Raw genomic sequence first — 27,168 nt, 5'->3', positions numbered from 1 at the left:
CTGCCATGGCAACGCCCCGCCCCGCGATGCGCAGCTCCGCCCGCTGCCCCTGCGCCCCACGTGCGCGAGCGGAAAAACCTTCGGCGTATGCGCGCCCCCCGTCTGCCCTCCCCTTCCTGCCACGGAGCGGTGCGTCACTTCCGGCGCGCGTGCGCAGTTCAAAGCGCCCGGCCGCCATTTTGTGAGCGGCGCTGCCCCTTTCTTTGCGGCCTTTACCGAGAGATTCCAAGCAGCGCCATGCCGGCCGGTCCCGTGCAGGCCGGGCCTCCGGCGCAGCCAGCGCCTCCCGCGGAGAGCAAACCGGTAAGAGCCGCTCTGAGGGGAGGCCGGGGGGCTTCGGGCCTGCGAACTGCGCGGGCGGGGTTAGCGAGGCCTGCAGCGGCGGCCCTGTCCCCGTGCACGGCTCTGTCCCTCGGCCTCCCGGCTGCCCACAGCTCTGCGGCATCGCAGCGAGGCGACACGGCGCTTGGTGATCAGACATCCCTGGGCTTAATGCTTTCTGCTGTTCGGAAGAAGTGGGAATGAAAGTTGAAAGGAGTCGTTGTGTCTTCCTCTTAATTTGCTTCTTAGATCATTAAGGTTGGAAAAGATCCCTTGGATCCAAGGTCCAACCTCAGCCCACCCCCACCGTGCCCCCTGTCCACATCCCTCAGTGCCACAGCTCCATAGTTCTGTAACACCTCCAGAGATAGCGACCCCACCGCTGCCTGGGCAGCTCTGCTACCATAGCGCCCCCCGTCTTTGGAAAAGAAATATTTCCTAATATGCAGCCCGATTAAAAGTTTATCTCTTGAAGCTTTCAGCGAATTAACAAGCGGTAACAACCTGCCAGGCTTTCAGTGATTATAAAGATGTCCCGTGTGTCTGTTCTGTGAAAGCTGTGCTGTGAGGGAAGGGAGGCACCTTCAGCATCCTGCAAAGAACTGCAGCTGGCTGCATTGAAAGGCAGAGCTGCCCTCGGGAGAGTGTTGGGGCTGTGGTTCAGGTCCTCCCAAAGCTGCAGAGAGGAAAACACCCTGCTGATTTCTTCTCAGCCATGGGAAAGTCTTTAATGCAGCCTTAGTAGGATGGGAAGCTGTGTGTTATTTAATGTTGGTTTGAGCGCTTAGATTCCCATTTCTGGTAGCCCTGCAGACCATTAGGAAACGTAGAATCATTAAGGTTGGAAAAGACCACTGAGATCATCTAGTCGAACTGTCACCCCACCCCACCATGCCCACTGACCACGTCCCTCTGTGCCACATGCACACATTTCTTGAAAGCTTCCAGGGACAGTGACTCCACTGTTGCCTGGGCAGCTGTGCCAGTGCAGCACTGCTCTTTCTGAAAAGAAATTTATCCAAATATCCAGCCTGCAATGCTCTTAACTTCCAGAGCTGTCCAGCAGTGCTGAATTATTCCTATGTGTGGTGTTAGAGGCACGCTTTGCTACATCTTGGCTCAGCATCTATAAACTTGCACTGGATTGAAGCTGAAAGAGCAGAAACACTGGGAAGAGTTGTTTGGTTCCCGTGGGATAGTCTTCCTGCTTGCCTCTCTGCAGCAGCCCCCGCAGCAGGTGCCCTTGACAGGCTGACAAACACCATCTCCCTGCCTGGGAAGCTGGGGAGTGCTGCTGCCTTGCAGGACTGCAGGTTCAGATTGTTAAACCGTGTCTTGGTGCCAGGAAAATTCAGTGCTTTGGGGACTGAGGAGAATAGGCAGTTCTGTCCACTGCAGGAGTTGCTGTTTGGAGTACTTAATTCTTACAGAGCACTCTCTCAGCATGGTATTTCAGAACAGCTCACTAAGGTACCTTAGGTCCGTTACTCCAGGTGCAGATGAGGAAGCTGATAGAGAGAGGGAAGTGAATTTTACAGCTCAACTCACTAAAAATAAACCTGGTGTATGTTTGGAAACTACCAGGCTGTGCTTTCACACTCTGATGCTGATGTATAATGTGATATTTGAGATCATTTGTAGTCCCTTTTCTTATTACCAGGCTAGATTTAATCTGAATTTACTGTCTTGACTAGTTGCAAATATTGTGGGGTGAAAGGTATCTTCCAGAGATGGTGAGGTGGTGGTACAGGAATATTCTTCTACTTAGGAGGTAACAGTGCAAAAGACTGTAAGAAAAACGTTTTTATTGCAGCCAGAAGAGGAGCCAAAAGAGGAAGCAGCACCAGCCAAGCCTGTGGTGGGAATTATTTATCCTCCTCCTGAGGTCAGGAATATTGTTGACAAGACTGCCAGCTTCGTAGCCAGGTAAACAGCACGAGTGTTGTCCTGTCTTCTGTGGGATTCTTCTGCCTCTCACCTCCCAGTGCTACTGTCTGTCTCCAGAAGCTGAAACTGGTCACAGTCCCACAGCGTTCCATAGAGGTTTCAAGGATTGAATTTTTACCAGAGAGGTTGTAGAAAAGAGGCAGCAATTGTCTTCTTAGAGATGTAACGTGTGCTTTGCTAGAAAAGCTGTGGTAGTAATTAAATTCTTTTTAAAATGGCCTGAAGGGCAAACAAAGTTCCAGGTAGAAAGGAAAGGAAGCCTTGTTACTAGCACTTCACTCAATGACTGAGCCAAAGAAGTCATTAATTTATTTTCACTCTATTTTACAATGTGTAGGCAGTCACCTCTTTTAGGGTATTCCCAAGGCTCAGTCCCATCCTTGTTTGCCTACAGTTCCATGAGGTGCCTCAGCCTCTGGGGCATGCTGACTCCGATGTCTCTCCCCCTCTAAAGCCCAGGGGGTAGAAGTGCATGTTCTCAGGGAGAGGTCTGGGGTAGGCAAGCTGCCCGTGATGTGCGTGGCATGTTTTGATTAGCAGGTTGATGATCACAACTATAGATGTCATAGGTGGGGGAGAAACCTGAAAGTTTGATGTGTTTTACTCATTCGGGCTTTTTCCTCCTGTTATCAACGTGCAAACACAAGCTGCTGCTGTTGGCCTGGCCGTCTTCTTCTATGTTCTTAAAATGCTGAAGTATTTCTGGCTGCCTTCATGCTCTGTGGGGTATCAAGGGACTGGATCTCAGTCTTTCTGGCCGAGTACAAATAGCACAGGAAGTGAATTCCTCAGCTGGCTATGTGAATTCTGCATGGCATCCAGGCAGGCTGGATGCTGTGTGCTTCCACATTGCTAAAATGGAACTGCTGGTTTAAGGCAATCACTAAATGATGGTCTGGTCAAAGACTCTTGCTGTGTAACTGATCTCTAAAATGCTGCTGAGGAGCCTGAGTTTGCTTGGAAGATAAGGAAGAAACTTTGTTTATCCTCTCCTATTGTAGAAACATCATCTTTTAGGAGAGACTTAGTGCCTAAACAGGGCCAGAGAGTATGAAGGGAAGCATGCTGCAGCAAGCTTTTAGCTTTCTTAATCTCCCCTCAGAAAATAAGTAGCTGTTAACTTCAGGTGGGAGTGGAGGAGCTAAAACTGGCTCTCCTAAATGCAGCAGTGGAGCTCTCCAGTGTGGTCCATCTCTGGGCAGGCTGGTGATTACCTACCTTTTCTTTAGCTGAACCTTCTTGAAACGAAACTAGTTTTAAGAGCTTGGTAGTCTAGTAAGGAGCTCGTGAATATCTTCCAATAAACCATGGCATCATCCAGTCATGTTTGATTTGAGTATACCCAGTGGAATGGGAAGTTTTTAACTGTCCTAAGAAATGTTTGCTGTGAAATGCTGAAGACTAAATTAGCTCATGTACACATAACTGTATGTGTGTGACTGGCTGCTGTGCTGGGTGTGGGTTATTTAGAGGCAGGGAGAGGTAAACTTCTTCCACACAGGAGAGAAACTTGCCTGCTGGAAGGCAGACGCATGAACACAGCCTGCTATGAAAGAAACGGGCTTCTATGCTTGAGTTGATACCCATTATCTAAACTTATTTTTCCACCCTGCAGAAATGGTCCAGAATTTGAAGCTCGAATTCGTCAGAATGAAATAAATAACCCTAAGTTCAATTTCTTGAATCCCAACGATCCTTACCATGCGTACTACCGGCACAAAGTCAGCGAGTTCAAGGAGGGCAAAGCACAGGAGCCCTCAGCTGCTATTCCCAAGGTCATGCAACAGCAGCAAACTGCTCAGCAGCAGCTTCCACAGAAGGTACACGTTTCTTTTCACTTTGATTGCTTCTCACTAATTGTTTCTCACATCGTGATGCTAGGCAGAATGATGAAAGCAGAAAGACTGTGAAGGAAGGACTTAATTTCTCAATGGTCGCAATAGAGGACAACTCACAGGCATGAAATTTAGCATCTGGGACTTTCTTTTGATGCAGATGTGCATCCCCTGGTTGCTGGTAACTAAAAAGTTGTGTGAAAGATCAATGAATTGTGTTACTTGGTGCATTTTAATTATATTTAGTTATGCATTGACTTGTATGGTACTTAAGACTTAGTGTTCACGGGGGGTGTGTGAGTTTAGGGCTACCATACACAATCCTCAAATATCCTTTGGAGTTCAGTTTGGGCACATTGCATACACTGTCTCAGAGATACACTTCTGTTTTGTTTTGTTGCTCTTTCCTGCCAGTAGGATCATCATCTTCTGAACATGTGTACAAAACACTGCTAATCTTGCTTAGTTGTGTTCATAGATACAGAGTGGAAAAAGGATGCTGACTGAGCCTTCTACATGCTTTGCATGACCTTATGCATTGTGGTATTGACTGAAGGACTGGAGGATTGTGGTGAAGTCCTGATAGCCTGCAGTGTCATTAGCTGGGGGAACAGTGTTTGTTTGAAAGTACACCCAACTACAGAGATAAATCCAGCATTACTGCTTTCCTTCCAGTCCTTGCAGTTGCCAGAATATCTAGACTAACCTTGTTTTCCTTCAATGGCCGAAGGGAAGATGAGCCCTCTGGAGTGTTCAGTGCCAACTCGATTGCAGTCACTGAGCAGTCTCCATCCTGCTCTGTAGGTGCAGGCCCAGGTGATCCAGGAGACGGTTGTTCCAAAAGAGCCACCTCCAGAGTTTGAATTCATCGCAGATCCACCCTCGATTTCTGCCTTTGATTTGGATGTGGTGAAGCTGACAGCGCAGTTTGTGGCTCGGAATGGGAGGCAGTTCCTGACCCAGCTGATGCAGAAGGAGCAGAGGAACTACCAGTTTGACTTCCTTCGCCCGCAGCACAGCCTCTTCAACTACTTCACAAAGCTGGTTGAGCAGTACACGAAGGTACTCGTGGCACCTCTCAGGTCGATTTCTTCAGCAGCACTCTTGATTTTGAGGACTATGATGCCCTAAAACACAGCTGGGCTAGAAATACACACAGGTCTAGGAGTCCATCCTTTAAAATTGGCCTTTAAAAAGGGTGGATCTCTTGCAGCTTGTTGGCAACATGCAGCACTGTATGCTCTGGGTTATTGCTTTAGTCTTTGATATTCTTAAGTAACATAAATAAATTCAAAAAGTGGCATTTCTTAAAGTACTGAGTGTAGGTAGAGCAAAAGTGAGTGGTTTTAACTGCAAGTACAATGATTTGACCAGAGAGATGGGATATAGCCACAGAGTTCTCTACTATTAATATGGAAAGAGAATAATTACTCTTAAGATTTTGGCAAAAAGCAGTCATGAACTGTCCTGCAAAATGTGTTCCAGATCTTGATCCCACCGAAAGGCTTACTCATCAAGCTCAAGAAGGAGGCTGAAAACCCCAAAGAAGTCCTGGATCAGGTATTACACGAATAACTCTCAAAATTGCTGAAGCATTTCAGTTATGTGTTGAATTCTGTCTCTGCATACATGTAATCTGTTGTCTATGAATTCCCTGCTGTGAATCTTTGGGAGGACCTAATGTGTCACATCTGGCTTGCTCTTGATTCAAGAGATCCACAGTTCCAGCTTTAGAAAGCCACTTCATGAGGCTGGTGCAGTGCTCTTTCAATAGGCAAGCCTAGAGCTTCTACATAAGTTACAATTATCCCTGCCTGGCCTCCAAAGCAGTCCTTGTATAAATACCTTGAGAGGGCTATTAGGATAAATTTTAGACGCTGTAGAGATTATTATTGCGTATTTTTGGTGTGACATTTGGTGCTAACTCTGAGTCTGCTTGTACAGGTGTATTACAGAGTGGAGTGGGCAAAGTTCCAGGAGCGAGAGAGAAAGAAGGAAGAGGAAGAGAAGGAGAAGGAACGTGTTGCTTATGCTCAGATTGATTGGCATGACTTTGTGGTTGTGGAAACGGTGGACTTTCAGCCCAACGAGCAAGGTAATAAAAAGAGGCATTGTAACCTCAGGAAACTGTACTTCCTCTGAGTACAGTGTTGGGTTTAGGAAGAGGTGGGGTTTTACAGCTGTGTAGCCTTCAAAATGAAAAGGAAAGCTTGCTAATGATGGGGTAGGGCTGGATTCTTTGTTTTTTGGAATCAAGTAGTGTGCTGTGGCAGTGTCTGCTTTTCTGTCTCAAAACAGGACAGCAAAACTTGTCCCGCTTTCTGGTGGTGCTTTCACCTGTAAGTAACTTTGTCTCCAGGTGCTGTTATAACGTTGGTCATGATGGAGTTTAAAACAGGACGAGCAAATACCTTAACTGGCAGGAGCTTGTGTTGCCCCTGTTTTGTAGAAAAACTTTCTCAAAAAACTGGTATTTCTGTTTTCTTCCCATTGTGCAATGGAATGGGATCAAGAAACAGAAGCTGTGTTTTCTGCACTGTAGGGAATTTCCCACCTCCCACCACTCCAGAAGAGCTGGGAGCTCGAATCCTCATCCAGGAGCGCTATGAGAAGTTTGGGGAAAGTGAGGAGGTAGAGATGGAGGTGGAGTCAGATGAAGAAGATGAGAAACAAGAGAAAACAGATGAGCCTTCGACTCAGCTGGATCAAGACACGCAGGTGCAGGATATGGATGAGGTAGGTGGCCAGCAGAATTGGCATTATTCTTGCCCTGTGAGATTTGCCTGGGCTTTATTATGGTCTTCATTATAGTACATTTCTCAGTATACTGAGGGAATGAGATTTTGATTCTTCTGACTGAATTTCAAAACGACCTGGAATACTGGAATATGGTGTATGTAATATTTTCTGTGGTGATACAATTTACAAGAGGAATCTGGGAATTCGGTCACCCGGTGAATTGATACGAGTTTATTTCTGTCATCCAACCTTCTGAACTTTTCTCACACACCAGGGTCTGGAATGTTGAAAAGATGACTCATTTTAGACTCTTCCTTTTAACCACTGCATATAAGCAGTTTTTCTGTTAGCAAGAAACAAGATCATCAAGGCTAACCATGAGCCCTGGCTTGCCATGCTGTGGTAATGTGGAAGCTGAGGCTTACTTGCTTCCTTTTTTTGGGTCTGCTTAATTTTTGCACTCATGATTACCCAAAGGAACTGCTGTAGTAGAGGTGTTGAAAGGCAAAATAGCTCAGTTACTTTGAAGGTGCCTAATCAGTCCTTGTAGTTTTGCACAGGATTTTTTTATGCCTCTCTAAAGTCTTTTGTGGGAGTATTTGACTGCTGGAGCAGTTTTGATTTTCTTTCTTTACATCAGGGCTCAGATGACGAAGATGAAAGTCAGAAAGTTCCTCCTCCTCCAGAAACTCCGATGCCGCCACCTCTTCCTCCCACACCAGATCAGGTCATCGTGAGGAAAGACTACGATCCCAAAGGTGAATCAAGCTGCCAGAGATCAGCTGTATTAATGAAGGATCACAAAGCTGTTTGTTTCTGGGCTGCATCCTCTGGTGGTCTGCTTTTAACAGCGTGGTTTTGTTCTTCCAGCTTCAAAACCGTTACCGCCTGCCCCAGCTCCAGACGAGTATCTTGTTTCCCCCATCACTGGGGAGAAGATTCCTGCCAGTAAAATGCAAGAGCACATGAGGATTGGTCTGCTGGATCCTCGATGGCTGGAGCAGCGCGATCGCTCCATCCGTGAAAAGCAGAGCGATGATGAGGTCTATGCCCCAGGTCAGCTTGTGCATCTGGCAAGGCTTGCAAGTTCCTCTTCCTGAATCCTTCTGTGAACGTTTTAGCGTGCCTCCGCTCCCCTGAGTTCCTGCTAATAGGGGAAAAGCTACATCTTAAATGTAGCTTTCTGTCTCACCTCCTCAGTGTTCTGATTATACTGATACTTTTGTTGCTAGTACACTGAAGCCCTTCTGCAAAGATAAAGGCAGAGAGCATTAGCTGCTGCTGGCCAGTCCTTGGTTGCAGCTCCTTTCTGAAAAGAGCAGCTCTAGGCCATTAGGTAGCAAATAGTTTTAAAGATCATTTAATCAACGATCAAGTCTCTTTTTATTCACTTAGTGGAAGAGTTTCTTCTTGCTTGCAGGTTTGGATATCGAAAGCAGCTTGAAGCAGCTGGCAGAGCGCCGTACTGATATCTTTGGTGTGGAAGAAACTGCCATTGGTAAGAAGATTGGTGAAGAGGAAATTCAGAAACCAGAGGAAAAGGTAGAGTGGAAACTGCTTTAATAGGTTCTTGTAGCATCGTGAATGCTCAGGATTCTTTTTGACCTTGTCACTGTTGTAAAACTACTGTCCTGATCTGTCTGTAGCTTGTATCGTGGTCTGCCCAGGCTGGGGTTGCTCTGATGTCTTTTTATCCTGACAGGTGACCTGGGATGGCCACTCAGGCAGCATGGCCCGCACACAACAGGCTGCTCAGGCCAATATTACTCTTCAAGAGCAAATTGAAGCTATCCATAAGGCCAAGGGACTGGTGCCAGAAGATGACAGCAAGGAGAAGATTGGTCCCAGCAAACCAAATGAAATGCCCCAGCCACCCCCTCCTTCATCAGCATCGAATCCCCCTCCGAGTGCTCAGCCTATCACTTCTGTGCCTCGTCCACCCACAGTAAGTGCTGGGGCTTCCATAAGTAAAGCAGCTGTGACCGTGGATGATTGCAAGGGAGTCCTGACAGAGCTTCAGGGTTATAGCAGGACACTGGCTGGTAACAGCTTTGGAGAGGTTAGCATTCCAAACTGCTCTTAAACCTTCCAAACATCCCTATTAAACTTGCAGTTAAAAACTGAAAATAAGGTATAGGTAGAGTTTTTAATCCTTAGCTGTATCAAGAAGACTGGATGAGTTGCACAGGGAAAGAGCATGGGTGGTGACACCCTGAGGGAGGGAAACATGGCTGACAAATGAATGGGTTGGGACCTCTTTTTTTAAAACATTTTTAAAAATTGAGACATGATGCAGAAAAACTAAGAAGTGTCAAGTAAGGAATGTTCACTGATGACTTGCTGCCCGTGTTCTCTTGGAGCATGGGCTTTGCTCACTCTTTCTCTAAGGTCGCCACGTGTCTCACAGTCCCTGAGTGGTGAGGGAAGCAAGAACTGCTTGATGTGTTAATGAGGTTCTGTGCCTGTTTGCAGGGAGCTGGGACTGCCATACGGTGGGCTTGTTAAGGCTCCCAGCAGGCCTTTGCCCAGCAGAAATCCTCCCTGTGTTGCCCCGGTGATTTTAATTTAATCAGACCTGTGGGCAGCACTGGGATGCTCATTCCTGCATGCACCTGCTAAGAAAAAATGGCCTTCTCTCTGCAGATGCCTCCTCCTGTCCGTGCTGCTGTTGTTTCTGCAGTTCCTGTCATGCCTCGTCCCCCGATGACCTCCGTGGTCCGTTTACCTCCAGGCTCTGTCATAGCCACCCCCATGCCACCAATAATCCACACCCCACGGATCAACGTTGTCCCCATGCCTCCATCTGCTCCTCCCATCATGAGCCCTCGCCCCCCTCCCATGATAGTACCAACAGGTCAGTGACTTCAGCTCTTTCCACTTCGTTGTCAGTTGTTTCCTGTCTAGTGTGGGTTTGAGGCTTGATTCCTTTTTCCCCTCTTTGTAGTAATGGTGCATAATTGGCACTGAAAAACTATAAATCTCTTCTTTAAGGATTATTTTTTTTAATGTTTAGTGTGACATAAATGGTAGTCTGGCTTCTGGGATCAAGTCATCTGCTCCAGCATGGGAGTTCTGTCTCATTGGTGTCCATGGGAGCCTGACTGGGTGCACACTGCAAATCCTTGCGACTTTCCAAGCTGAACCAGAATAAAGTGGGTCTGCCAGCACCTGGCTGAGTGTCACAGTTTGTTAGGGAAGTTGCAGCTGCCAGAGGAAAAGCTGTTATCTGGCTCTGGCTCTGTTCCTTGTAGTGGCTTCGTAGCATTGTGGTGGTTTTAAATTAAGAAGCACAACATGAAAACACTTCTGTCTTGTTTTTTTTTTTCCTTTTTATTTAAATTGAGGTACTGGCACTGCTCTATGCTAAATTCAGAACGTTTTCTTTTCTGCAAGATCTGCAGGAAGCTCCCATTCTGCTCGTTGTTTCTTCCTGGACTCTTTCCCATTGTGGAAGATGTGATGTTTGAAGTTTGCATGGTACTGTTGGCTATATTGGCTATATTAACTTCTTGCATGAATGGTGGCATTTATTTTCAGTCTTCATCAGTCTGCTAAAAGAGCTCATGTCAAGGAGTATCTGCTGTTTTCTCAGTGGATGACTGCGTTGTGCTTCCTCTCGTCCCATTCCAGCATTTGTTCCAGCACCTCCCGTGGCTCCAGTTCCTTCCCCAGCCCCAATGCCTCCTGTTCACCCACCACCACCTATGGAGGATGAGCCAGTTTCAAAGAAACTGAAGAGTGAGGACAGCTTGATTCCAGAGGAGGAGTTTCTGCGCAGGAACAAGGTATGGGTGTGAACTCTGCTTGTTGAGAACTGCAGTCCTGGCCCTGCTGGGCTGTTCAGCTTCTTGTGCTCAAAGGGGTTGTAAAGTCCACTGAGAACACAGAGGGGAGCTGCTGTGCAGCTACTTCAATAGAAAGTAAGTTGCTGAGATGGTTCCTTCCTACTGTCATACCTGAGTAAACTGAACTGCCCTGTATTTTACTAGAAGGAGCCATGTAGTGCTGCACACAGATGGTGCTCTTCTGTAATTAAGGGCAGCGAGATGTAGGGCTATAGTAATGTAAAGAAGAGATAATGCTGATAAGCTTTTAAGTAGAAGGCTGCTAAGCTGGAGGTGCAAGGAGATGTAATAAATCAGTGTCAGCATGGTGGTATGGCAAGGTAAGAACTGCCATAACACAATAGAAATGTTAGAAGGAATTCCATTCTGAGTAACAGCATCACGTTGGGCTGGGTCTTAAGCCCTTCAGGAAGGGAGTGCTGTTCTCCTGCACACTTGTTTGCCTTGTGAAGCCATTTCTTTAATACTGTGTGTGTTCCCTCCAAAGTACTCTATCTGTGTGCGTGGTGAGCAGCCCACAAAAAGACTGATGGGAGAAATCCAAGTTAAGGCTTTGTTATGGTAACAGTGAAGTGACTTTCTCAGTATTGAGACAAATAACATTTCTGTGTTCACTGGGAATTCAAGATATGTGGTTAGTATTGGGAAGGTCTGTGAATACTGTGCTGCTCTTATCACAGTCCTGAGATCCTTGCCTGTGAGACTCCTTATCATTATTTCCCTTAGGGCCCAGTCACAGTCAAAGTCCAGGTCCCCAACATGCAGGACAAGACTGAATGGAAGCTGAATGGCCAAGTGCTGGTGTTCACTCTGCCACTCTCAGACCAGGTATGTAGCTTATTAACCCAGCCTTTGCCCCTTGCTTTGTTCTTGTGGAGTGTGTTCATGTTGAGAGCAGGGTTGACCTGCGTGGCAGGAGCTGTACAATTCTGGATGTTTCCCACACTGTAGCTTCTTGCCAGGCAGGGTTGTGTGCTGGAGGTCTTGATGTTGGCCATCTGTATAGAAGGAAAAGGTCTGAACAAGGCTTTTTTTCTTCCTAGGTGTCTGTTATAAAGGTTAAGATCCATGAGGCCACAGGGATGCCAGCTGGGAAACAGAAGCTGCAGTATGAGGTGGGTATAAGCCCTGCAGTGTTGTTTGCATTACAGTGCTTTCTCACACTAAAATGGACTTTTTTTAAAGGAAAGGTTGTACCACTAAGATACAGGAAAGAGCAGAGAGAATGGATTTTTCTGCCTGTGCAGCACACTGTTACATTACTGTGCACTGTTGGTGCAGGACAGGCTTCTAATAGTGGCATCAGGGCAACTTCACTTTGTCTGTGTTAAAGATGAGGCCTCAAGGCTTGATGGCATTCTCTGAAATGCAGCCAATTTTGTGGAAGGACTTCTTGGTTGGAGTTTGTTTGTTTGCTTTTAAGTGCAGCAACTTACCCTTGTTTTGTCATGAGCTCAGGAGGTGAGCAACAGTACATTGAAACCCTGGGAGCTCTGAGACACTGAAGGGAGGCAATTTCTTGAGTCTGGTGCTTTTAGATAGACACTGCACCTCTTTAGTAACTTGTTTTCAGTCATGCATGTGCACAGCTCAACCTGCTGCCTAAGCAGTGAACTTTGAGCTCATACCTCCTTTGGAATTAGTCTGTGGGCAGATAATTTAACCCTTAGCAAGAAGTAAAGCTTAACTAATTTTGTAAAGAACAAAGAAGGGGAGGAGGGGATCGAAATAGCTTCATTTGTGACTGATTTTCTCTGTCTGTTTGTAGAGAGCAATTGTGTATCATCTGGCTATGCTCTCCTGTAATCCTAGCACACCTACCTGTTCCTGTGCCAGTTTTGAGACATTGAGATCCCTCAAGGTTTTTCTGAAGCCTGCAGCACTCTTGTCATCACCCTGTTTTGAGAGCAGTGTTAGGAAGGCTTTGTCTACCTGTGGCTTTGTGGGAATGCACCATTAACAGTTCTACTATCACTGTGTCTTTATTTTTTTGTCTTCCCCACAGGGCATCTTCATCAAGGATTCAAATTCCCTGGCTTATTACAACATGACAAGTGGCTCTCTGATTCACCTGGCACTCAAAGAAAGAGGAGGCAGAAAGAAATAGGAGCTCTGGAGTCCAGAGGTGTAACAGGGCTGCTTTGCCACTGGTGTAACCCCAGCCATTGAAATCCTCCAGCCTCGTGGGGCTGCTGTGACAAGCTGTAGACTGCCTACCAACTCCAGTTTAGAAAGGGAGACAATGAATCAATGAACCCATAGCTGGGTGGCTGATAAGAGGGGGAAGCTGAAAGAGCCCTGAAAGCTGTGTGCACGTAGTGAGCTGGTATGTAGCTGCAGCAGTCTGTTAGTGATCAGTGCTTAGCTAGAACGATGTTGTCCAGGTTTGCTGTCTCTGCAGTGAATTTCCTAGTGAAGCAGCATTGAGGTCATGCCCAGCTTAGTCTAGATCCATCTGTATTTGAGGGATTTTCTGACCAAGAACATCATCTGTCTGACTACAGTATTTGCTGCTTCACTTAACCTTTTTTTTTCCCCTAATTGAAAATTTATTTCTTTATATACTTAGCAGTGAGCTCTTTGTTCTTTCTGTCTCATATCTATCTGCAAGAGCCTCTTGCACTGACCCTGACTTGGAGTTCTGTCCTCTCAGTATGAGCGTGCATGGCTCTCCATTGTGATAAAGGAGAGCTGGGGCTGTGTGCTAAGCAGCTTCATGCTTGTTCTGTACAGCCTGTGATTTGTTTTAATAAACGTGCATCTCAGTGCGGGATCCTGCCTGTGGCAGCTCTCATTCTTGGGGATTTAGGCTTTTTGGATGGACTTTGTTCACCCTGGTCTTAAATATATTATGGGGAAATGCTGGCTTTCATAATCAAAGAGTTTATTCTAGGAAATGCTTGCATTTCATACAATAGGCTGCAAGAAAAGGATTTTGTTAATTTCCTTAGTGCTGCAGTTATTCCTGAGCATAACACAGCTGTGTGTACCAACGTCTGTGTATGGGTGTAGAGAGATTTTGAGCCTAAGCCTAATCAGTGAGAACTCTCCTGGAAATCGTGTCTTATCCTTCCTGTCCTGCAGTCAGCATCTCTTGGTCCTGGGGAGCCTATAGGGCCCGAAAATAGATCAGAGCTGTACTGCAGTTTGAAACACAGCACAAACACAGTGAGGCTGAGTTAAGCTACACGTAGGTGGCCAAGGAAGGTTGGTTGTCTGTTGCTGCCCCAGCAGCCCTGTGATTTGGGCAGCTCTGCTCTTTTGGGACAATCCGAAACCATGGATTGTTTTTTTTTTGGGGGGGGGGGGAAAGGGGGTGTTTGTTTTATTGGAGGTGCTCAGGCATTACAGGAACATCCTGTTTACCTTACTTTGTGCTCAGGGGAGAGAGTGATGAAGCAGGAGGGAAGAGACAACATCCCACACCCCGCTCAGTGCTCCCTGCTTCCAGGCAGCCGAGGAAGCGGAAGCGCAGTGCTGTCAGAGGTGCCAGGCAGGAGCCCAACACAGGTGGCTGTGGTTCTGCTCCCAGCTGACAGCTGCCCACGTGTCCACACCAACACAGCCTCCGTGCTGCAGGATGCTGAATTACCACGGGCACGAGTCAGCAGGCTGTTGGGGTGGGAAGTGGATGTGCTGTAAGTACTTTCCTTTTGCACTTCAAAGCTAGACAGTGGTTCGGTACGGTCCTGAAGACAAAGCTAACAGGGGCAATGCAGCTGGGAGTCATTGCAGCACAGAGGTTTGCTGAAAGCAGCATGCACACAGCTAGCTAGTGAGCGGTGTTTCCCACAGCTGACAGAAACTGCAAAGAAAGCTTCAAAATGGAGAAGTCTCATTTCTGCATCCTGCACAGGACCCGAGCATCATGGGACTGCATTTAAGGTCACCCAGCTCTTTCTGGCAATTGGTGCCAACGGCGTTTTGCAAGAACCTGCTCCTCCCTGCTGTGCTTTCCTCGATGGCTGGGCTGCACGCTGCTGCTCGGATGACATTCCCAGCCTCCGGCAGCACCAAGCCCCGTTTACGAGCCTGGCAGGGCTGTGCTCCGGCAGGAAAACCCGCCGCAGGCTCTGTGCTGAAGCGCTGGAAATAGCTCGCATGGAGCCCTGCCAGCAGTGAGCCAATCTAAATAGCACAGATAAACGTTGTAGCAGTCTGTCCGCGTGTATCTTGCCTACAAAACAACTGCTATCAGAGCCTGCCGCTTCGGTGGGAAGGACCTGCGGTGCAGCGTGCCAGAAAAATCGGGAAAGGGTTTGGTGTGCTGAGCTCTGTGCTGGGTTCTTTGGTGCTTTCCGTGAAGGGTCCTCACGAACAAATCTCTACTTTTTTTGCTGTTAGGAGGAAATCAAGCGCTGGTTGGATGTGGCACTGCTCTGGCTCACAGTGAGAGAAGGGTTGGGCTGCAGGGCTGGGGGCTGCAGGTGTGGCCCAGCATGAGCTGAAGCAGTTCCCCAGTGTCACCCAGGGCTGGGCTGGGCCCTGCTGCACCCACTGGGCTTTATTTATAGCCCGACCCGTTCTACCTGCACAAGGTACTGGTAGCTACTCTGGGGTGGGACAGTGGTTGTGCTGGGAGGCTGTGAGCACAGCCCTTCTATCCTGGCCAGGGGCTGGTGGGGTCCTGGAGCTCCTGGAGTGGACCCAGTGCCCCAGTAAGGGGTAGCACTGCAGTGCCTGTGGGCTCCGCATTGGCCCTATGTAGCCAGGGTTGGCTCAGCCAGGGTCCAGCCCTGTCCCAGTGCTTCCAGACCCCTGCCCTCAGCCCTCCTCTCCCTCGTGCACTCCCCGTGGCCCACGCTCAATCTCAGCACCCCCAGCTTTGTTCCAGTGCCCCCAGTTCAGCCCTAATGGCCCCATGCTCTCCCAGTACCACCCCATTCTCCCCCGCTCCTGTTCCAGTGCCTCCAGTCCCATCCCAATGTCTCCCAGTTCCACTCCAGCCGACTCTCATTGCCCCATCCCGGTACCCCCAGCCCTCCCCCGATGCCCCCCGCCCATCCTTTCGCCCCCGGCCCCCCCCCACCGCTGCCCGCTCGCCCCGCCCCTCTCTCTGCCACTACTGGGCCCGGAGTAGGAGGGCGGCGCTCTGACTGACAGTTCTCCGGAGCCTCTCATCCAATCCCTTCTCCGGGTGGGCGTGCCCTCGCGTCCGCACTTTCCTCCGATTGGCCGAGCCGCTTCTCCCGCCTCCTCCCCCTCGTCTCACCCAATAGCGTGGCTGCGTCGGGGCGTGGCGGGCTGCGAGGGGCGTGGCCGCCGCCGTGGCCGCGGCATGGAGGAGCGGCCGCGCCGCCGCTGAGCCGCCGCCATGGCCAAGAGCCGCGGGGGCGGCGGGCCCGGCTCGCCCGGCAGCGCCCGGGGTTTGGCGGGCACCCGCGAAAGCCTGGCGGAGGCGGGCGGCGATGAGCTCAGCTCGCTGGGCTCCGACTCGGAGGTGAACGGCGGCCCCGAGGAGCGCCGCGTCGATAAGTTCGGCTTCATCGTGGGCAGCCGCAGCGCCGAGGGAGCGTGAGTGGGGCCGGGCGGGGGGGAACGGGGCTGAGCGGAGGGAGAGCGCGGGGGAACCCGCTGGGAGATCCGCTCGGAGATCCGCCCGGCCGCTCCCCGCTGCTCCCGGCCCTCCTCCCGCCGCCGTCGCCCGGCCAGGGCCTCCCTTCTCCTTCCGCCCTCCGAGGCCTGCGGCTCTGCCCGCCGTTCGCCGCCGGGGATGAGGCGGCTTCTGCGGGAACCCCGCGGCTCCCGGTCCCTCCGTTGTGGCGGAGAGGCACCGCCCGGCGGGCACGGCGGGCACGGCCCGGGGCGCGGCGCTGCGGGTGGCGGCCCCGTGGTGCGACGGATCGCGCTGCGCCGGGACGGGACGGCGATTCCCGGCTGTAGCTTCTCGAGGCGCTCCCGGTGCGGGCGTTGGGCCGGCGGTCAGCGTTAGGGCTGCGTGCCCGGGGCGGGTGTCAGCTGCAGAACGCCGGCTGTGTCCGTCCGTCCGTTCTCCGGTACGCCGGGCGGTATCCATCCAGGACGGGCCGCAAAGCTGCTGCGGCTGCACCCACCCGGAGCGTTCCGGCAGTAGAGACTCCGGGAAGGGCCGAGCTGTCATCCCGCGGCTGTCCCCGTGGCACCCGTCCCTGCGTGTCGCCCGCTGCCGGCTTGCTGTCGGCTGCTAACGGCTCCCAGCCGTGCTGGCGTGGCTCCAGCAGGCAATGGGCCAGCACGGCATCCAGCATCCCTCCCGCTTCCCACGCCTCTCTGAGCCCCAGCTCCCCACATCGGAGCTGCCTGACCCCGTGCCGATGGTCCCCGTGCTGGGAGAGCCCTTCGGAGCTGATTGAAGGCTGCACGGAAACGATCGTGCTTGGCCCCGTCTGACCCTGGGTGGGACCTCATGGGGCTGCCCAGAGATGTGGCACCAGACAGACCCTGCAGGGACAAGCTGATCCCGCAGAGGGGCTGTGCTAGCACAGAAACACTGGCAGGCAGCCCCTTGGGGTTATCCATCAAAGCTAAGCACTGCAGGAAAACATTCTGCTCCTGTGTGGGACGGGTGGCCTCTGGGATGTTGGGTACGGGGCTCGCAGTCATTCTGATGTCCCTTTGCCCCGCAGACTGGAGGAGGTTCCCCTGGAGGTGCTGCGGCAGCGTGAGTCCAAGTGGCTGGACATGCTCAACAACTGGGACAAGTGGATGGCCAAAAAGCACAAGAAGGTGAGTGCCTGCCTGCTGTCTCCATGCAGCAGGGAGGGACAGCTGCGTGCAGCAGCATCCCAGTGAGACTTGAGTGCATCTCACACGTAGCAGGTCCCCACAGTTGTGTTGCCCTTGGGTGATGCTGTTGGCTCAGGTGGGCTGTTCCCCTTCCAGCCCGGCTGCTGCTGCTCACGGCTGCTCCCTGCCGGGCTGCAGCTTCCCAGAGCTGGCTTGGCTGCCTGTGTGCAGCCATGGGAATTGTTAGGTCATGGAAACTTCTGCTCTGAGCATCTTGCAGGCTGAAAACAAAACAACAAAAAAGGCCGCGGGTAGGAAATGGTGGAGGCTGATGTGCGGGATGCAGCCTGTGAGCTGGGGCAGGAGGCTCAGTCCGTGCAGGACTGCTTTGGTGCTCCCCGACCTCCTGAGGATGTGAACGGAGCAGGGATGGAACGCAGCCCCGGGGTGCTGCCGTGCCTCTGACAGAGGTGGGGAGGGCTGGAGGGTGGCATAACCCTGACGTGCCATGCCCCTACTTGGAGCTGTCGGTGGCACTCCCTGGGCGCCGCTCGGTGCCTGGTGACCCGCAGAGGAATCCCTCGTCTGCTTCTTGGCTGCTTGCAAAGGGTTGCTGAGAGCTTCTGGGGACGCAGCAGGCGGGCGCTTTGTTTCTGCCCGCGCTGTGCGCTGCTCTCTGCGTGCTTTCCTGGCTTTGGTGAGTGCCCGGCAGCTGTGCTGCTGGCAGACAGCTCCCTCGTGCCCAGGCTGAGCTCCAGGAGGTCCCCACGGAGCTCCATGCGCTCTGTCCTACAGCATGGTCGGAGCCTAGAGCCTCAGAGGGCTGCTCCAGAGAGCTGCTCTGTGCTCAGGCCCTGCAACCGGATGGCTCATTCGCACCTGCGCTTCTCCACTATGCTGAAATGGAGCTGTCCTGGCTCAGATCCCACCAAGCTGAGTGGTGCCAGTGCTGCGTGCTGCTCCCTGCCCTTTCCAGCCAGCCCGTGGGAGTGCAGACACATGGGCAGCTCCGGCGATGCTTTGCTTGTGGCCTCCCCCGGCCTGTATGCATTCCTGGTCTCCCAAAGGGCTTCCGGGGGCGATGGCAGGACCAAAATTTGGAGCTGGGGGGGCCCGGAGGGCTCAGCCTGCCCCAACTGCACAGCTTAACCGAGCCTGAGCTCCCAGCAAGGCGGCTTCCTTCCTGGTTGCTTTGCCAGCAGGAAGGGGAGTGAAGCAGGAGCTGTCAGCGGCCGAGCTGCCCGTGGCTGCCTTGGGCATTGCCCACGGTGTTTCCTGCGAGCACAAAGCCCTCCCAGGGCCCAAGTGGGTAAGCAAGCAGTGCTGTGGTGAGGGTGCAGCAGGGAGCATGGCGTCAGCACCGTGCTGGGAACGTAAGTGCTTGCTCCTGAGTTACGCTGGCAAACAGGGAGAGCAAGCTCTGGGCGGGCAGGCGGTGCCCAGGGCTGCGGTGCCTCAGGGAGCTGTTGGCTGCAGCATGCAGAGCCCTGGCACTGCTCGGGCACAGGGTGTGTGCCACCCAAGCGAGGAAGTGAGGCAAGGGGATTGTGTTGGAACTGTGCAGGGCTTTGTGCTCCAAGTGTCCATTTCATGGCACCACAGGGAGATCGTGGCACTGCTTCACCAGGGCTGGAGCAGGATGGGAGCAGGAAGGGACGCAGCCTGGTTTCAGGTGGCAGCTGCAGGGTTAATTGTGTCTGCTCTGTGCTGCAGAGCTGGCACCCACGCTGCCCAGCCTGGACTTTGCTCTGGCCGGTGCCAAGGAAACCTGGGGCTGGCTGGGCACAGAGCACGGGGGCTCAGAGCCTGCCCCTTCTGCCCCGGGGCCGTGGTAGGGCTGTGGAGTCCTCTACTCTGCCTGGGCCATGGTGGTGTGGGGAAGGAGCCAGCCGCTCCCTGCTTGGCTATGACATTTGCTTTTCCAGTTGCTCTGAGGCAGAGCTAGGCTTGTTGAGAGCTGTTTGCAGGCTGCATGACCTCAGCCGGCTCCAGACGCCTCCCTGCAGCTCTTACTGGCATGCTGAGAGCAGGGGTGGGGAGAAGGGGCTGAGGAGACCCCGGGCTGCCCAGGTGTGTCAGCACAGCACGTGGTTGGGCACCCTGTCCCCAGCGCTACAAGGACACATCCCCTGGAATGGGGGTTGCAGTGCTGGCCCGACCCACACCTTGCGCTGGGACTCTTGGTGCTCTGCAGCTCCCCTGACAGCTTTGTTCCCTGCACAGATCCGGCTGAGGTGCCAGAAGGGGATCCCACCCTCACTGCGGGGCCGAGCGTGGCAGTACCTCTCCGGCAGCAAGGTCAAGCTGGAGCAGAATGTTGGCAAGTTTGATGTGAGTGTGACTGGGGACCTTCCTGTGCCTGCAGCTCTGAGGAGCGCCCCAAGCAGCACGAGCTGATGAGGCAGATGTTTGGGGTGGCTCCAGCTCCATACACACCCCACTGGTGCTGGAATGGGGCTGCTGCTTGGTTGGTGCCCTCACCCCAACCTTCTCCTCCCAGGAGCTGGATCTCCTCCCGGGGGAGCCCAAGTGGTTGGATGTGATCGAGCGGGATCTCCATCGGCAGTTCCCCTTCCACGAGATGTTTGTCTCACGCGGAGGCCACGGGTAAGTGGAGCAGCTGCACCTGACACCGTGGTGTCACTTTGGGTCTGTGGGGAGGACGCTGGGCTGTGCCAGATGCCCCCCTTCACATCTCCTCCCTCCTGCAGGCAGCAGGACCTGTTTCGGGTGCTGAAGGCCTACACGCTGTACCGCCCAGAGGAGGGCTACTGCCAGGCCCAGGCCCCGATTGCTGCTGTCCTGCTCATGCACATGCCAGCCGAGGTACGGGGGGACCTGCTGCTGGCACCAGTGCTCAGTTGATGACACTGCGTTACCCCAAAGCACAGCCCTCAGCTGTGCAGGGCCTTGGAGCAAAATGGGGCTGCAGGGCTGTCCCCTGGTGGTGCCTGCAGCTCACCTGCTGTCCCTTGGCTTGCAGCAAGCGTTCTGGTGCCTGGTGCAGATCTGTGAGAAGTACCTCCCCGGCTACTACAGTGAGAAGCTGGTGAGTGAGGGGCCCACAGCTCCGTGCACAGAGCAAGAAGGGCTGCGTGGGCACTCCCACACTCGGAGCTCAGCGTAGCTTTGCTGCCGTTGTCCATGGGGCACAGATTTAACAGTGGTCGTCCTGGCGGACGGCGGCCAGGCACAGGGAAGCTGATCCCAGGGCTGAGCCAGGGCCTGGGGTCATTCAATGCTGTCCCTGCAGGAGGCCATCCAGCTGGACGGGCAGATCCTCTTCTCGCTGCTGCACAAGGTCTCACCCGTGGCCTACAAGCATCTGAGCAAGCAGAAGATTGACCCCATCCTGTACATGACGGAGTGGTTCATGTGCGCCTTCTCTCGCACGCTGCCCTGGAGCTCCGTGCTGCGTGTCTGGGACATGTTCTTCTGTGAAGGTAAGGGCTGCGTCCTCCTGGGGGTGGGATGTGGCATAGGACAGCCTCTGCTAGGGGGTGGTTTGGCCTGGAGAAGGAAAGGTGCCAGGGAGACCTTGCTGGGGCCTTGACTATCTAAAGGGGCTGTAGGGAGTGAAGTGGTAGGACAAACTGTAATGGCTTTGAACTGAAAGGGGGGAGATATTTGGAAGAAGCTTTTTGCTTAGAGAGTAGTAAGGCCCTGGCTTGGACTGCCCAGAGAAACTGTGGGTTCCCCATCCCTAGTGGTGAGGCCAGGCTGGGTGGGGCTCAGCAGCCTGAGCTGATGGGAGGTGTCCCTCCAGTTAGCTTGCATCAGTGCTTATACAAACAAACTCCCAATGGGCTGTATTGTCCCAAATACCAGTGTTTATCCTCATGTGTGCCTGGCTGCTAGCAGCACCTGCTGGCTGTGTGCTCAGCAGGTGTCCTCCATGCCATATCCTCCCATCCCACTTGCCACTCACTGCCTCACTTCTCCACTTGCAGGGGTGAAGATCATTTTTCGTGTGGGCCTGGTGCTGCTCAAACACACCCTGGGCTCCTCAGACAAGCTCAAGTCATGCCAGGGCCAGTACGAGACCATGGAGCGGCTGAGGGCCCTCAGCCCCAAGATCATGCAGGAGACCTTCCTGGTGCAGGAGGTGAGGTGCCATGGGGCCCAGTGCCATGCTGGGGCTGGGTGCCCGTGGGTGGGCAGAGCTCGTGTCCCCCACATTCCCGGGTTTAGGGGTTCCTCTGCTCCGGGGGGGGTGACGCTGTCACCGAGGGAAAGACGTTGGCAGCACAGCTCTCTCCCTGCAGGTGATCGAGCTGCCAGTGACAGAGCGGCAGATTGAGAGGGAGCACCTGATCCAGCTGAAGAAGTGGCGTGAGACACATGGGGAGCTGCAGTGCAAGTCCCCCCCGCGCCTGCACGGTGCCAAGGCCATCAGCGAGGCCGAGCCCCCCACCCGCAAGGCACTGGAGCCCGTGCCCTCCATCATCGTCCCCCCTGGGCCCGCCCCGGTGCCCAAGGCCCGTAAGAGCAAGGAGAAAAACCGTGAGAAGGCCTCCAGCAGTCCCACCAACAGCCCCGGGGCTGAGGGCAACGGGGCTCCCGGCTCTGCCCGTGAGCTGCTGCACCCCCAGAGCTCCCCCCACCACCAGTCCAAGGAGAGCTTGTGCTCACGGGAGAGCGAGGACACGTACTTGTAGGGCCGGCGCAGCCCCACGGCCGGGCTCAGCTGGGCTGTGTTCGGACCCGGGCTCCAGGACGCTGTTCCCTCTGTGGCTGAGGACAGGAGGGGACCCCAGGGTGGGAGGGGACCCTCGTGGCGCCTGGCGACGGGGGCTCGGGGCTGGAGGGAGCAGGACGTGGCCGAAGCGGGCTCGTGTGGCACCGTGGGGGCACCGTCTGGGTGCCCATTTAGGGTCCCGTGGGGTGACCGGTGGGAGCTCAACACAGCGCGGTGACACGGGGACGCATCCAGCCATGCTGTCCCCAGCCCTGCAGGGTGCTGGCACCACGGCGGTGGGAGCCCTGGCACAGGGTGGCTGAGCCACCCGAGCTCCCCTGCCGCCCCTCAGGGGCCAGGCACGAGTCCCCCTCCTCATCCCCTCACCCCACGTCTCCTGCATCCCTCCCCCCATCCCCTGCCCGCCCCACACTGTCAGGGCAAACCCAGACCCAGTTCCCCTTTGCTTGGGGCTGGGGGTATGTGAGGAGTCGGGAGCAGCCGCTGCTCCCCCTTCCCCTCCTCTTTATCTAGTGAGGATGTATCAAGCTGTAGCCCAATATGTAGTATGAATTTACCTATTCACTGAGCCTATTTATTATTCCTCCGTGGCAGTAACTCTTGCAGGCTGGGGGCCGAGGTTGGGAACTGCAGGCGGGACGCACCGGAGGCAGCGGGATTTGATGGCAGACCCCGTGCCCTGCAGGGCCGAGGTGAGCCGGGGCTGGGGGTGCTGCCCGCTGCGGGGTCCCCTCTTATCCCCCCTCCCCGTCGCCGTGGGCAGGGGGAGGCTTTGTAAAATACAGCGGGGCAACGTGGTTTTGTACAAAGGGGAAATAAAGCAGGATTGTGTAAAGGCGCAGCGTGTGCGGCTCCCTGGGTTCAACATCTCTCGTGGGTGCTGTGGAGGGAGATGACAGGGCTCAAGAGCTGGGACATCCCCTCCCAGCTCTTGCTCACGCTCCCTGTGTCCACTCAAAGCGTGGTTTGGGGCCTCACTTCCCTGCCTGTTGGTGGCTTGTGGGGACAGAGGTGGCATCGAATAGTGGCAGCATCCCTATAAATGGAGGAGAACTCTTGCACATCCCATGCAATGATCAGCGTGGCTGTCCCTTATCCCACCTCAGTGTCCCGGAAAGGGGTACGGTGGGGACATAGCAGGGAGGTGACCCACCTTGCTACCTCTCCCAGCCCCAGGGGCCAACGCTGTTTGAAGCGCAGATGAGAGACGCCGAGCTCTGCTGACGCACCTGGAGGTCACCTCCAGCCCCGGGGCTTCTCGGCCGGCCGCCCGTCTCCCAGCAGAGCCGAGAACAGCTCGGCTCCCCCCGCCTCCACCCCCTCAGCCTCAGTTCTCTGCTTTCCACGTACAAAATGGTGCTCCCTGCAGGCAGGAATGGTGCAAAAACTTCCTTTTTCCAAAATCCCTCTTTCCACGAAGGAGCGGCTGCGGGGAAGAAGCCGCGTTCCTGCATCCCACCCCTCCCTTGAAATCCGCGGATCCCGAATCCCCCCCCGGCTTGGCTGAATACGGGACCAAAGCTCCCCAAAGCGTCGCGGGACGGGGCGGGGCGGGCGGGCGCCCCTCCCGCATCCCGGGGCGGTGCCGGGACGGGGCGGTCCGGTCCCGTTCGGCCCTTATAGCCTCACGGAGCCCCGGTGCGGCGCGGCGCGGCCGCCATGGACCTTCACATCTTGGAGCACCGCGTTCGGGTGCTGTCCCTGGCGCGCCGCGGGCTGTGGCTCTACACCCACCCGCTGCTCAAACTGCTCTTCTTGCCGCAGCGCTGCAGGTACCGCTCCCCTTCCTCACCCCTTCCTCCTCCTCCTCCTCCTCCTCCTCTCGGTCCCACCGCACCGCGTTGTGTCCCGGCAGGTGTAAGTTCTTCAGCCTGACCGAGACCCCCGAGGATTACACCATCATGCTGGACGAGGAGGGCTTCAAAGGTATTGCCACTGCAGCCACGAGTTGTGGCCGGCCTCAGCTGCGTGATGCTCGGAGCTCCGCGGTCAGCAGGGAACTGCCCTGCTCAGGTTCTCCCAGTTTGGCTGCTCCGGTGCTGCCCGCAGCCACGGGGACGCGGCTGTGCCTCTGCAGTGGGATGGGGTGGGGAGTGGGAATGCTGCCCGTCCCCATAACCCTATATCCCCATATCCCCATATCCCTCCATCAGGGCGCGCTGGGGGTCTTTCAGCCCTTCTAAATCAGTCCCTCTCCCTGGAAGGTGGCACTGGGCGATATCCCCGTGTAGTGCAGCCCTGCTGCGGGGGTCTGACCCCACGGGCTGTGCTGGGGGGCACATCCTGACCCCATCTTGTGCTCCAAACCCCCCTGGCCGGGCTGTATCTCCTGCTCACGCCCCGAGGAGCAAAGGTCAGCAGCTCGGCTGTGGTGCGACGCTCCCACCCGGCTGCAGCCCAGCTCCCCACTGCTGCCGGAGGAACCGGGGCCGATCCCCACGCATTGTTTTATGTGGGGCCTTATGGCCAAACGCTCCTCGATCCCGAGGGGCAGGCGGGAAGCAGCAAACAATGGCTGCGAGGCGCTGCACGGCGCCGGGCTGGGGGGCTGCCAGCACCCCTGGGTCACCCCGTGGGGCCCTGCTGCACCCCCTTGTTATAATTCACGGCACTGGGGCTGGACGAGGATCCGGGGCCGGCTGCTCCCCAAGGCGTGGGGACACATCTGGGGGCACCCATGTGTCACAGCCCCCGCTGTGGCCCCTGGTTCCTGTGGGTGTTGAAAAGCCATTAAGTGGGGATGCGGCCCCGCGGTCCCCGTCCTCGGGAGCGCTTCCTGCACAGGAACAGGCGGCTGCCAGCACCCTGGGCTTGAGAACTCCGGATCCAGCCTTACTCCTCCCTCATCGCTGCAATGAGGTGGATGGTCTCAGCCCGGTGCTGCCTGGCTGCTGCTGAGCACTGGGCAGTGAGGTCTGGGGGTGCCCACTCGGGAACACGGGGTGTCGAAGGAACAGCGTGGCCCTGATCCGTTCCTTCCTGGGGAGCGGGTGTGGGGCAGGAAGGAACCGGCCGGCACACTCATTCCCTGCCAACAACAGCAGCTTTTTGGGAGGCAGCCCTGGCCTCCTGCCAGCACGGGCTCAGCCTCATGGGTTGTGGCTTGTCAGAGCTGGGCACGGTGTGAGGCTGTCCCATGTCCCCTCCGGTGTGACACAGGGGCAGAGGATGGGGTGGGAGATGTGCACAGCCCCAGGGTCTTAGCGTGCTGCACCCACTTGCAGTCAGCTCTGCAAGTGCAGGACGAGAGGCACATCCCAGATTTGGGAGGTTTGTCCCTCGTACCAGCATTCCCAGTCCCATGTGTGGAGCTGACGCTGCCCCTTGCTGCATGGGAACAGCACCGAATCATTTCCCCATATGCTGGCACTCAGCACCCTGCACTGCCATCAGAGCAGGGATGTACGTAGTGTTACACCCTGTGGTGCCCTGGGCACAATGTCCTTGCTGTCCCCAGGCAGCCACCCTCAGCATCCACTCCTGTATCCTTACCCTGTCCCCAGCAGGCCATTGCCCCCTCCGGCACCCAGCCTTGTACAGACTGGTACCCGCTGTCCCATCTTGCTGGCATCCTGGCAGGTTTGGGGACACAGCACAGCCCCATCTCATACCTCAGTTTCCCCTCTCCCACACAGAGCTGCCGCCCTCCGAGTTCATGCAGGTGGCAGACTCAACATGGTTGGTGCTCAGCGTCGTCTCCAACGGCTGTGCGCCCTCCGGCTGCCAGGCCACCGGCGTCACCAAGATCGCCCGCTCCGTCATCGCGCCGCTGGCCGAGCACCACGTCTCCGTGCTGATGCTCTCCACCTACCAGACCGACTTCATCCTGGTGAGCTCTGTGGGGATGGTGCCAAGTGGCCCTGGGGCCGCGTGGGAGATGGTGGGGACCCCGCTGATCTTTGGGGACGATGATGCCACGCCACTGCCAGGTACGGGAGCGGGACCTGCCTGTGGTCATTCACACCTTGGCCGGGGAGTTTGACATCTACAGGGAGGAGAATGGTGAATCCATCCCGGTCCCATGTGATGATACCAGCAATGGGTTCCTCAAGCCCAAGTCGGGTGAGTGGCACCAGGATGTCCCCGAGGCCACCTCGTCCCCAGGTGGCACGGTGCCCAAGGGACGCTCCGTTGCAGACACCCCTGTGCTTTGGGGGCCGCTGCGTTTTTGGCATCCTGCGGTGCCCCGGGGACGCTGCTGGCCGCGGTGGCCACGTGGTGGCACTGCGGTGCTGTCCCCAAGGGCACCGGTGACAGCTGGTGGCTCTGCCCCGCAGCTCCCAGCCCCACGCTGCACCCCGTGCAGAGCCCCCAGAACCGCTTCTGCATCCTGACGGTGGCACCCGACACGCTGCCTGCCATCGCCACCATGCTCATCGATGTCCTCTTCTACTCCCACAGGTGAGTGACAGCGCTGGGGACACCAGTGTCACCCCTTGTGCCTCACTTACTCCTCCCCTTTTTGACCTCCCCGTGCACTTTGCTAACTTTTTGTCACCGCTGGGTGCTGCCAGCCCTGCTGCCACCTCTGTGGACAGGAGCCCTGGGGAGACAAGCCATGTGGTGCAGCCACACAAAGCAAAAGAGTAAAGGGCTTTTTGTAAATGGAGTGGGCACCCACCACCTGCAAACTCAGCTGCCCAAGTTTGCCATCTCTGTTCCCACCTTGAGACACCCTTGGGTGACACCGAGATGCCCCATTGGCACCCTTGGAGCTGTCCCAATGGCACACTTTTCCTGATTCGAGGTCCTTGTGCCATCCTCTCCCTTCAGTCCCCCCAAGGAACCCAGTGCTGGTGACCTCGACTCCATCACCTTCTTCTCCTTCTCGCTCATCGAGGGCTACATCTCCATCGTGATGGATGCAGAGACCCAGAAGCAGTAGGTGCTGTCCCCTGGTGTCCCCGCCCAGCACTGGGGTTCTGCCATGCTCAGTTCCCCCCTTTTTAGGTTCCCCAGCGACCTGCTGCTCACCAGCTCCAGCGGGGAGCTCTGGCGGATGGTGAGGATCGGTGGGCAGCCCCTGGGCTTTGGTGAGTGCCATCGCGGGTCTGCACTGTTGTACAGGGATTTGGGG

At 54.9% G+C, this 27,168-nt stretch overlaps 3 protein-coding genes across 3 annotated transcripts in view; all 3 read left to right on the top strand.

Moving 5' to 3' along the window:
- Window positions 1–140: 140 nt before the first annotated feature.
- Window positions 141–13,460, top strand: SF3A1 (splicing factor 3a subunit 1). Its single transcript, XM_052689704.1, has 16 exons — window positions 141–303; window positions 2,135–2,247; window positions 3,884–4,088; window positions 4,908–5,165; window positions 5,589–5,663; window positions 6,048–6,198; window positions 6,646–6,839; window positions 7,483–7,600; window positions 7,713–7,898; window positions 8,263–8,384; window positions 8,545–8,787; window positions 9,486–9,696; window positions 10,473–10,627; window positions 11,414–11,515; window positions 11,731–11,802; window positions 12,693–13,460. Exons 1-16 carry the CDS (start codon window positions 238–240, stop codon window positions 12,792–12,794), a joined length of 2,373 nt encoding a protein of 790 aa, XP_052545664.1. The 5' UTR covers window positions 141–237; the 3' UTR covers window positions 12,795–13,460.
- A 2,503-nt stretch (window positions 13,461–15,963) lies between these two features.
- TBC1D10A (TBC1 domain family member 10A) lies at window positions 15,964–22,929 on the top strand. The gene is made up of 9 exons (XM_052689738.1): window positions 15,964–16,201; window positions 17,293–17,392; window positions 19,616–19,723; window positions 19,893–19,999; window positions 20,104–20,218; window positions 20,376–20,441; window positions 20,646–20,835; window positions 21,343–21,497; window positions 21,658–22,929. The coding sequence occupies exons 1-9, from the start codon at window positions 16,002–16,004 to the stop codon at window positions 22,048–22,050; spliced, it is 1,434 nt and encodes a 477-aa protein (XP_052545698.1). The 5' UTR covers window positions 15,964–16,001; the 3' UTR covers window positions 22,051–22,929.
- Window positions 22,930–23,702: 773 nt separating this feature from the next.
- CASTOR1 (cytosolic arginine sensor for mTORC1 subunit 1) overlaps window positions 23,703–27,168 on the top strand; it is a 4,299-nt gene continuing 833 nt past the window's right edge. The window contains exons 1-7 of the mRNA XM_052689760.1: window positions 23,703–23,863; window positions 23,947–24,017; window positions 25,727–25,920; window positions 26,021–26,153; window positions 26,369–26,492; window positions 26,865–26,972; window positions 27,042–27,124. Of these exons, the coding sequence (XP_052545720.1) occupies window positions 23,751–23,863; window positions 23,947–24,017; window positions 25,727–25,920; window positions 26,021–26,153; window positions 26,369–26,492; window positions 26,865–26,972; window positions 27,042–27,124 (826 nt within the window). The 5' untranslated portion in view covers window positions 23,703–23,750. The remainder of the gene's footprint in view (window positions 23,864–23,946; window positions 24,018–25,726; window positions 25,921–26,020; window positions 26,154–26,368; window positions 26,493–26,864; window positions 26,973–27,041; window positions 27,125–27,168) is intronic.

This window comes from Tympanuchus pallidicinctus, unplaced genomic scaffold, assembly GCF_026119805.1.
Source record: "Tympanuchus pallidicinctus isolate F22 unplaced genomic scaffold, pur_lepc_1.0 scaffold25, whole genome shotgun sequence".
Lineage (NCBI taxonomy): Eukaryota > Metazoa > Chordata > Aves > Galliformes > Phasianidae > Tympanuchus > Tympanuchus pallidicinctus.
Note: the sequence above shows the minus strand (reverse complement) of the source record. Positions and strands in the feature narration are given on the sequence as shown.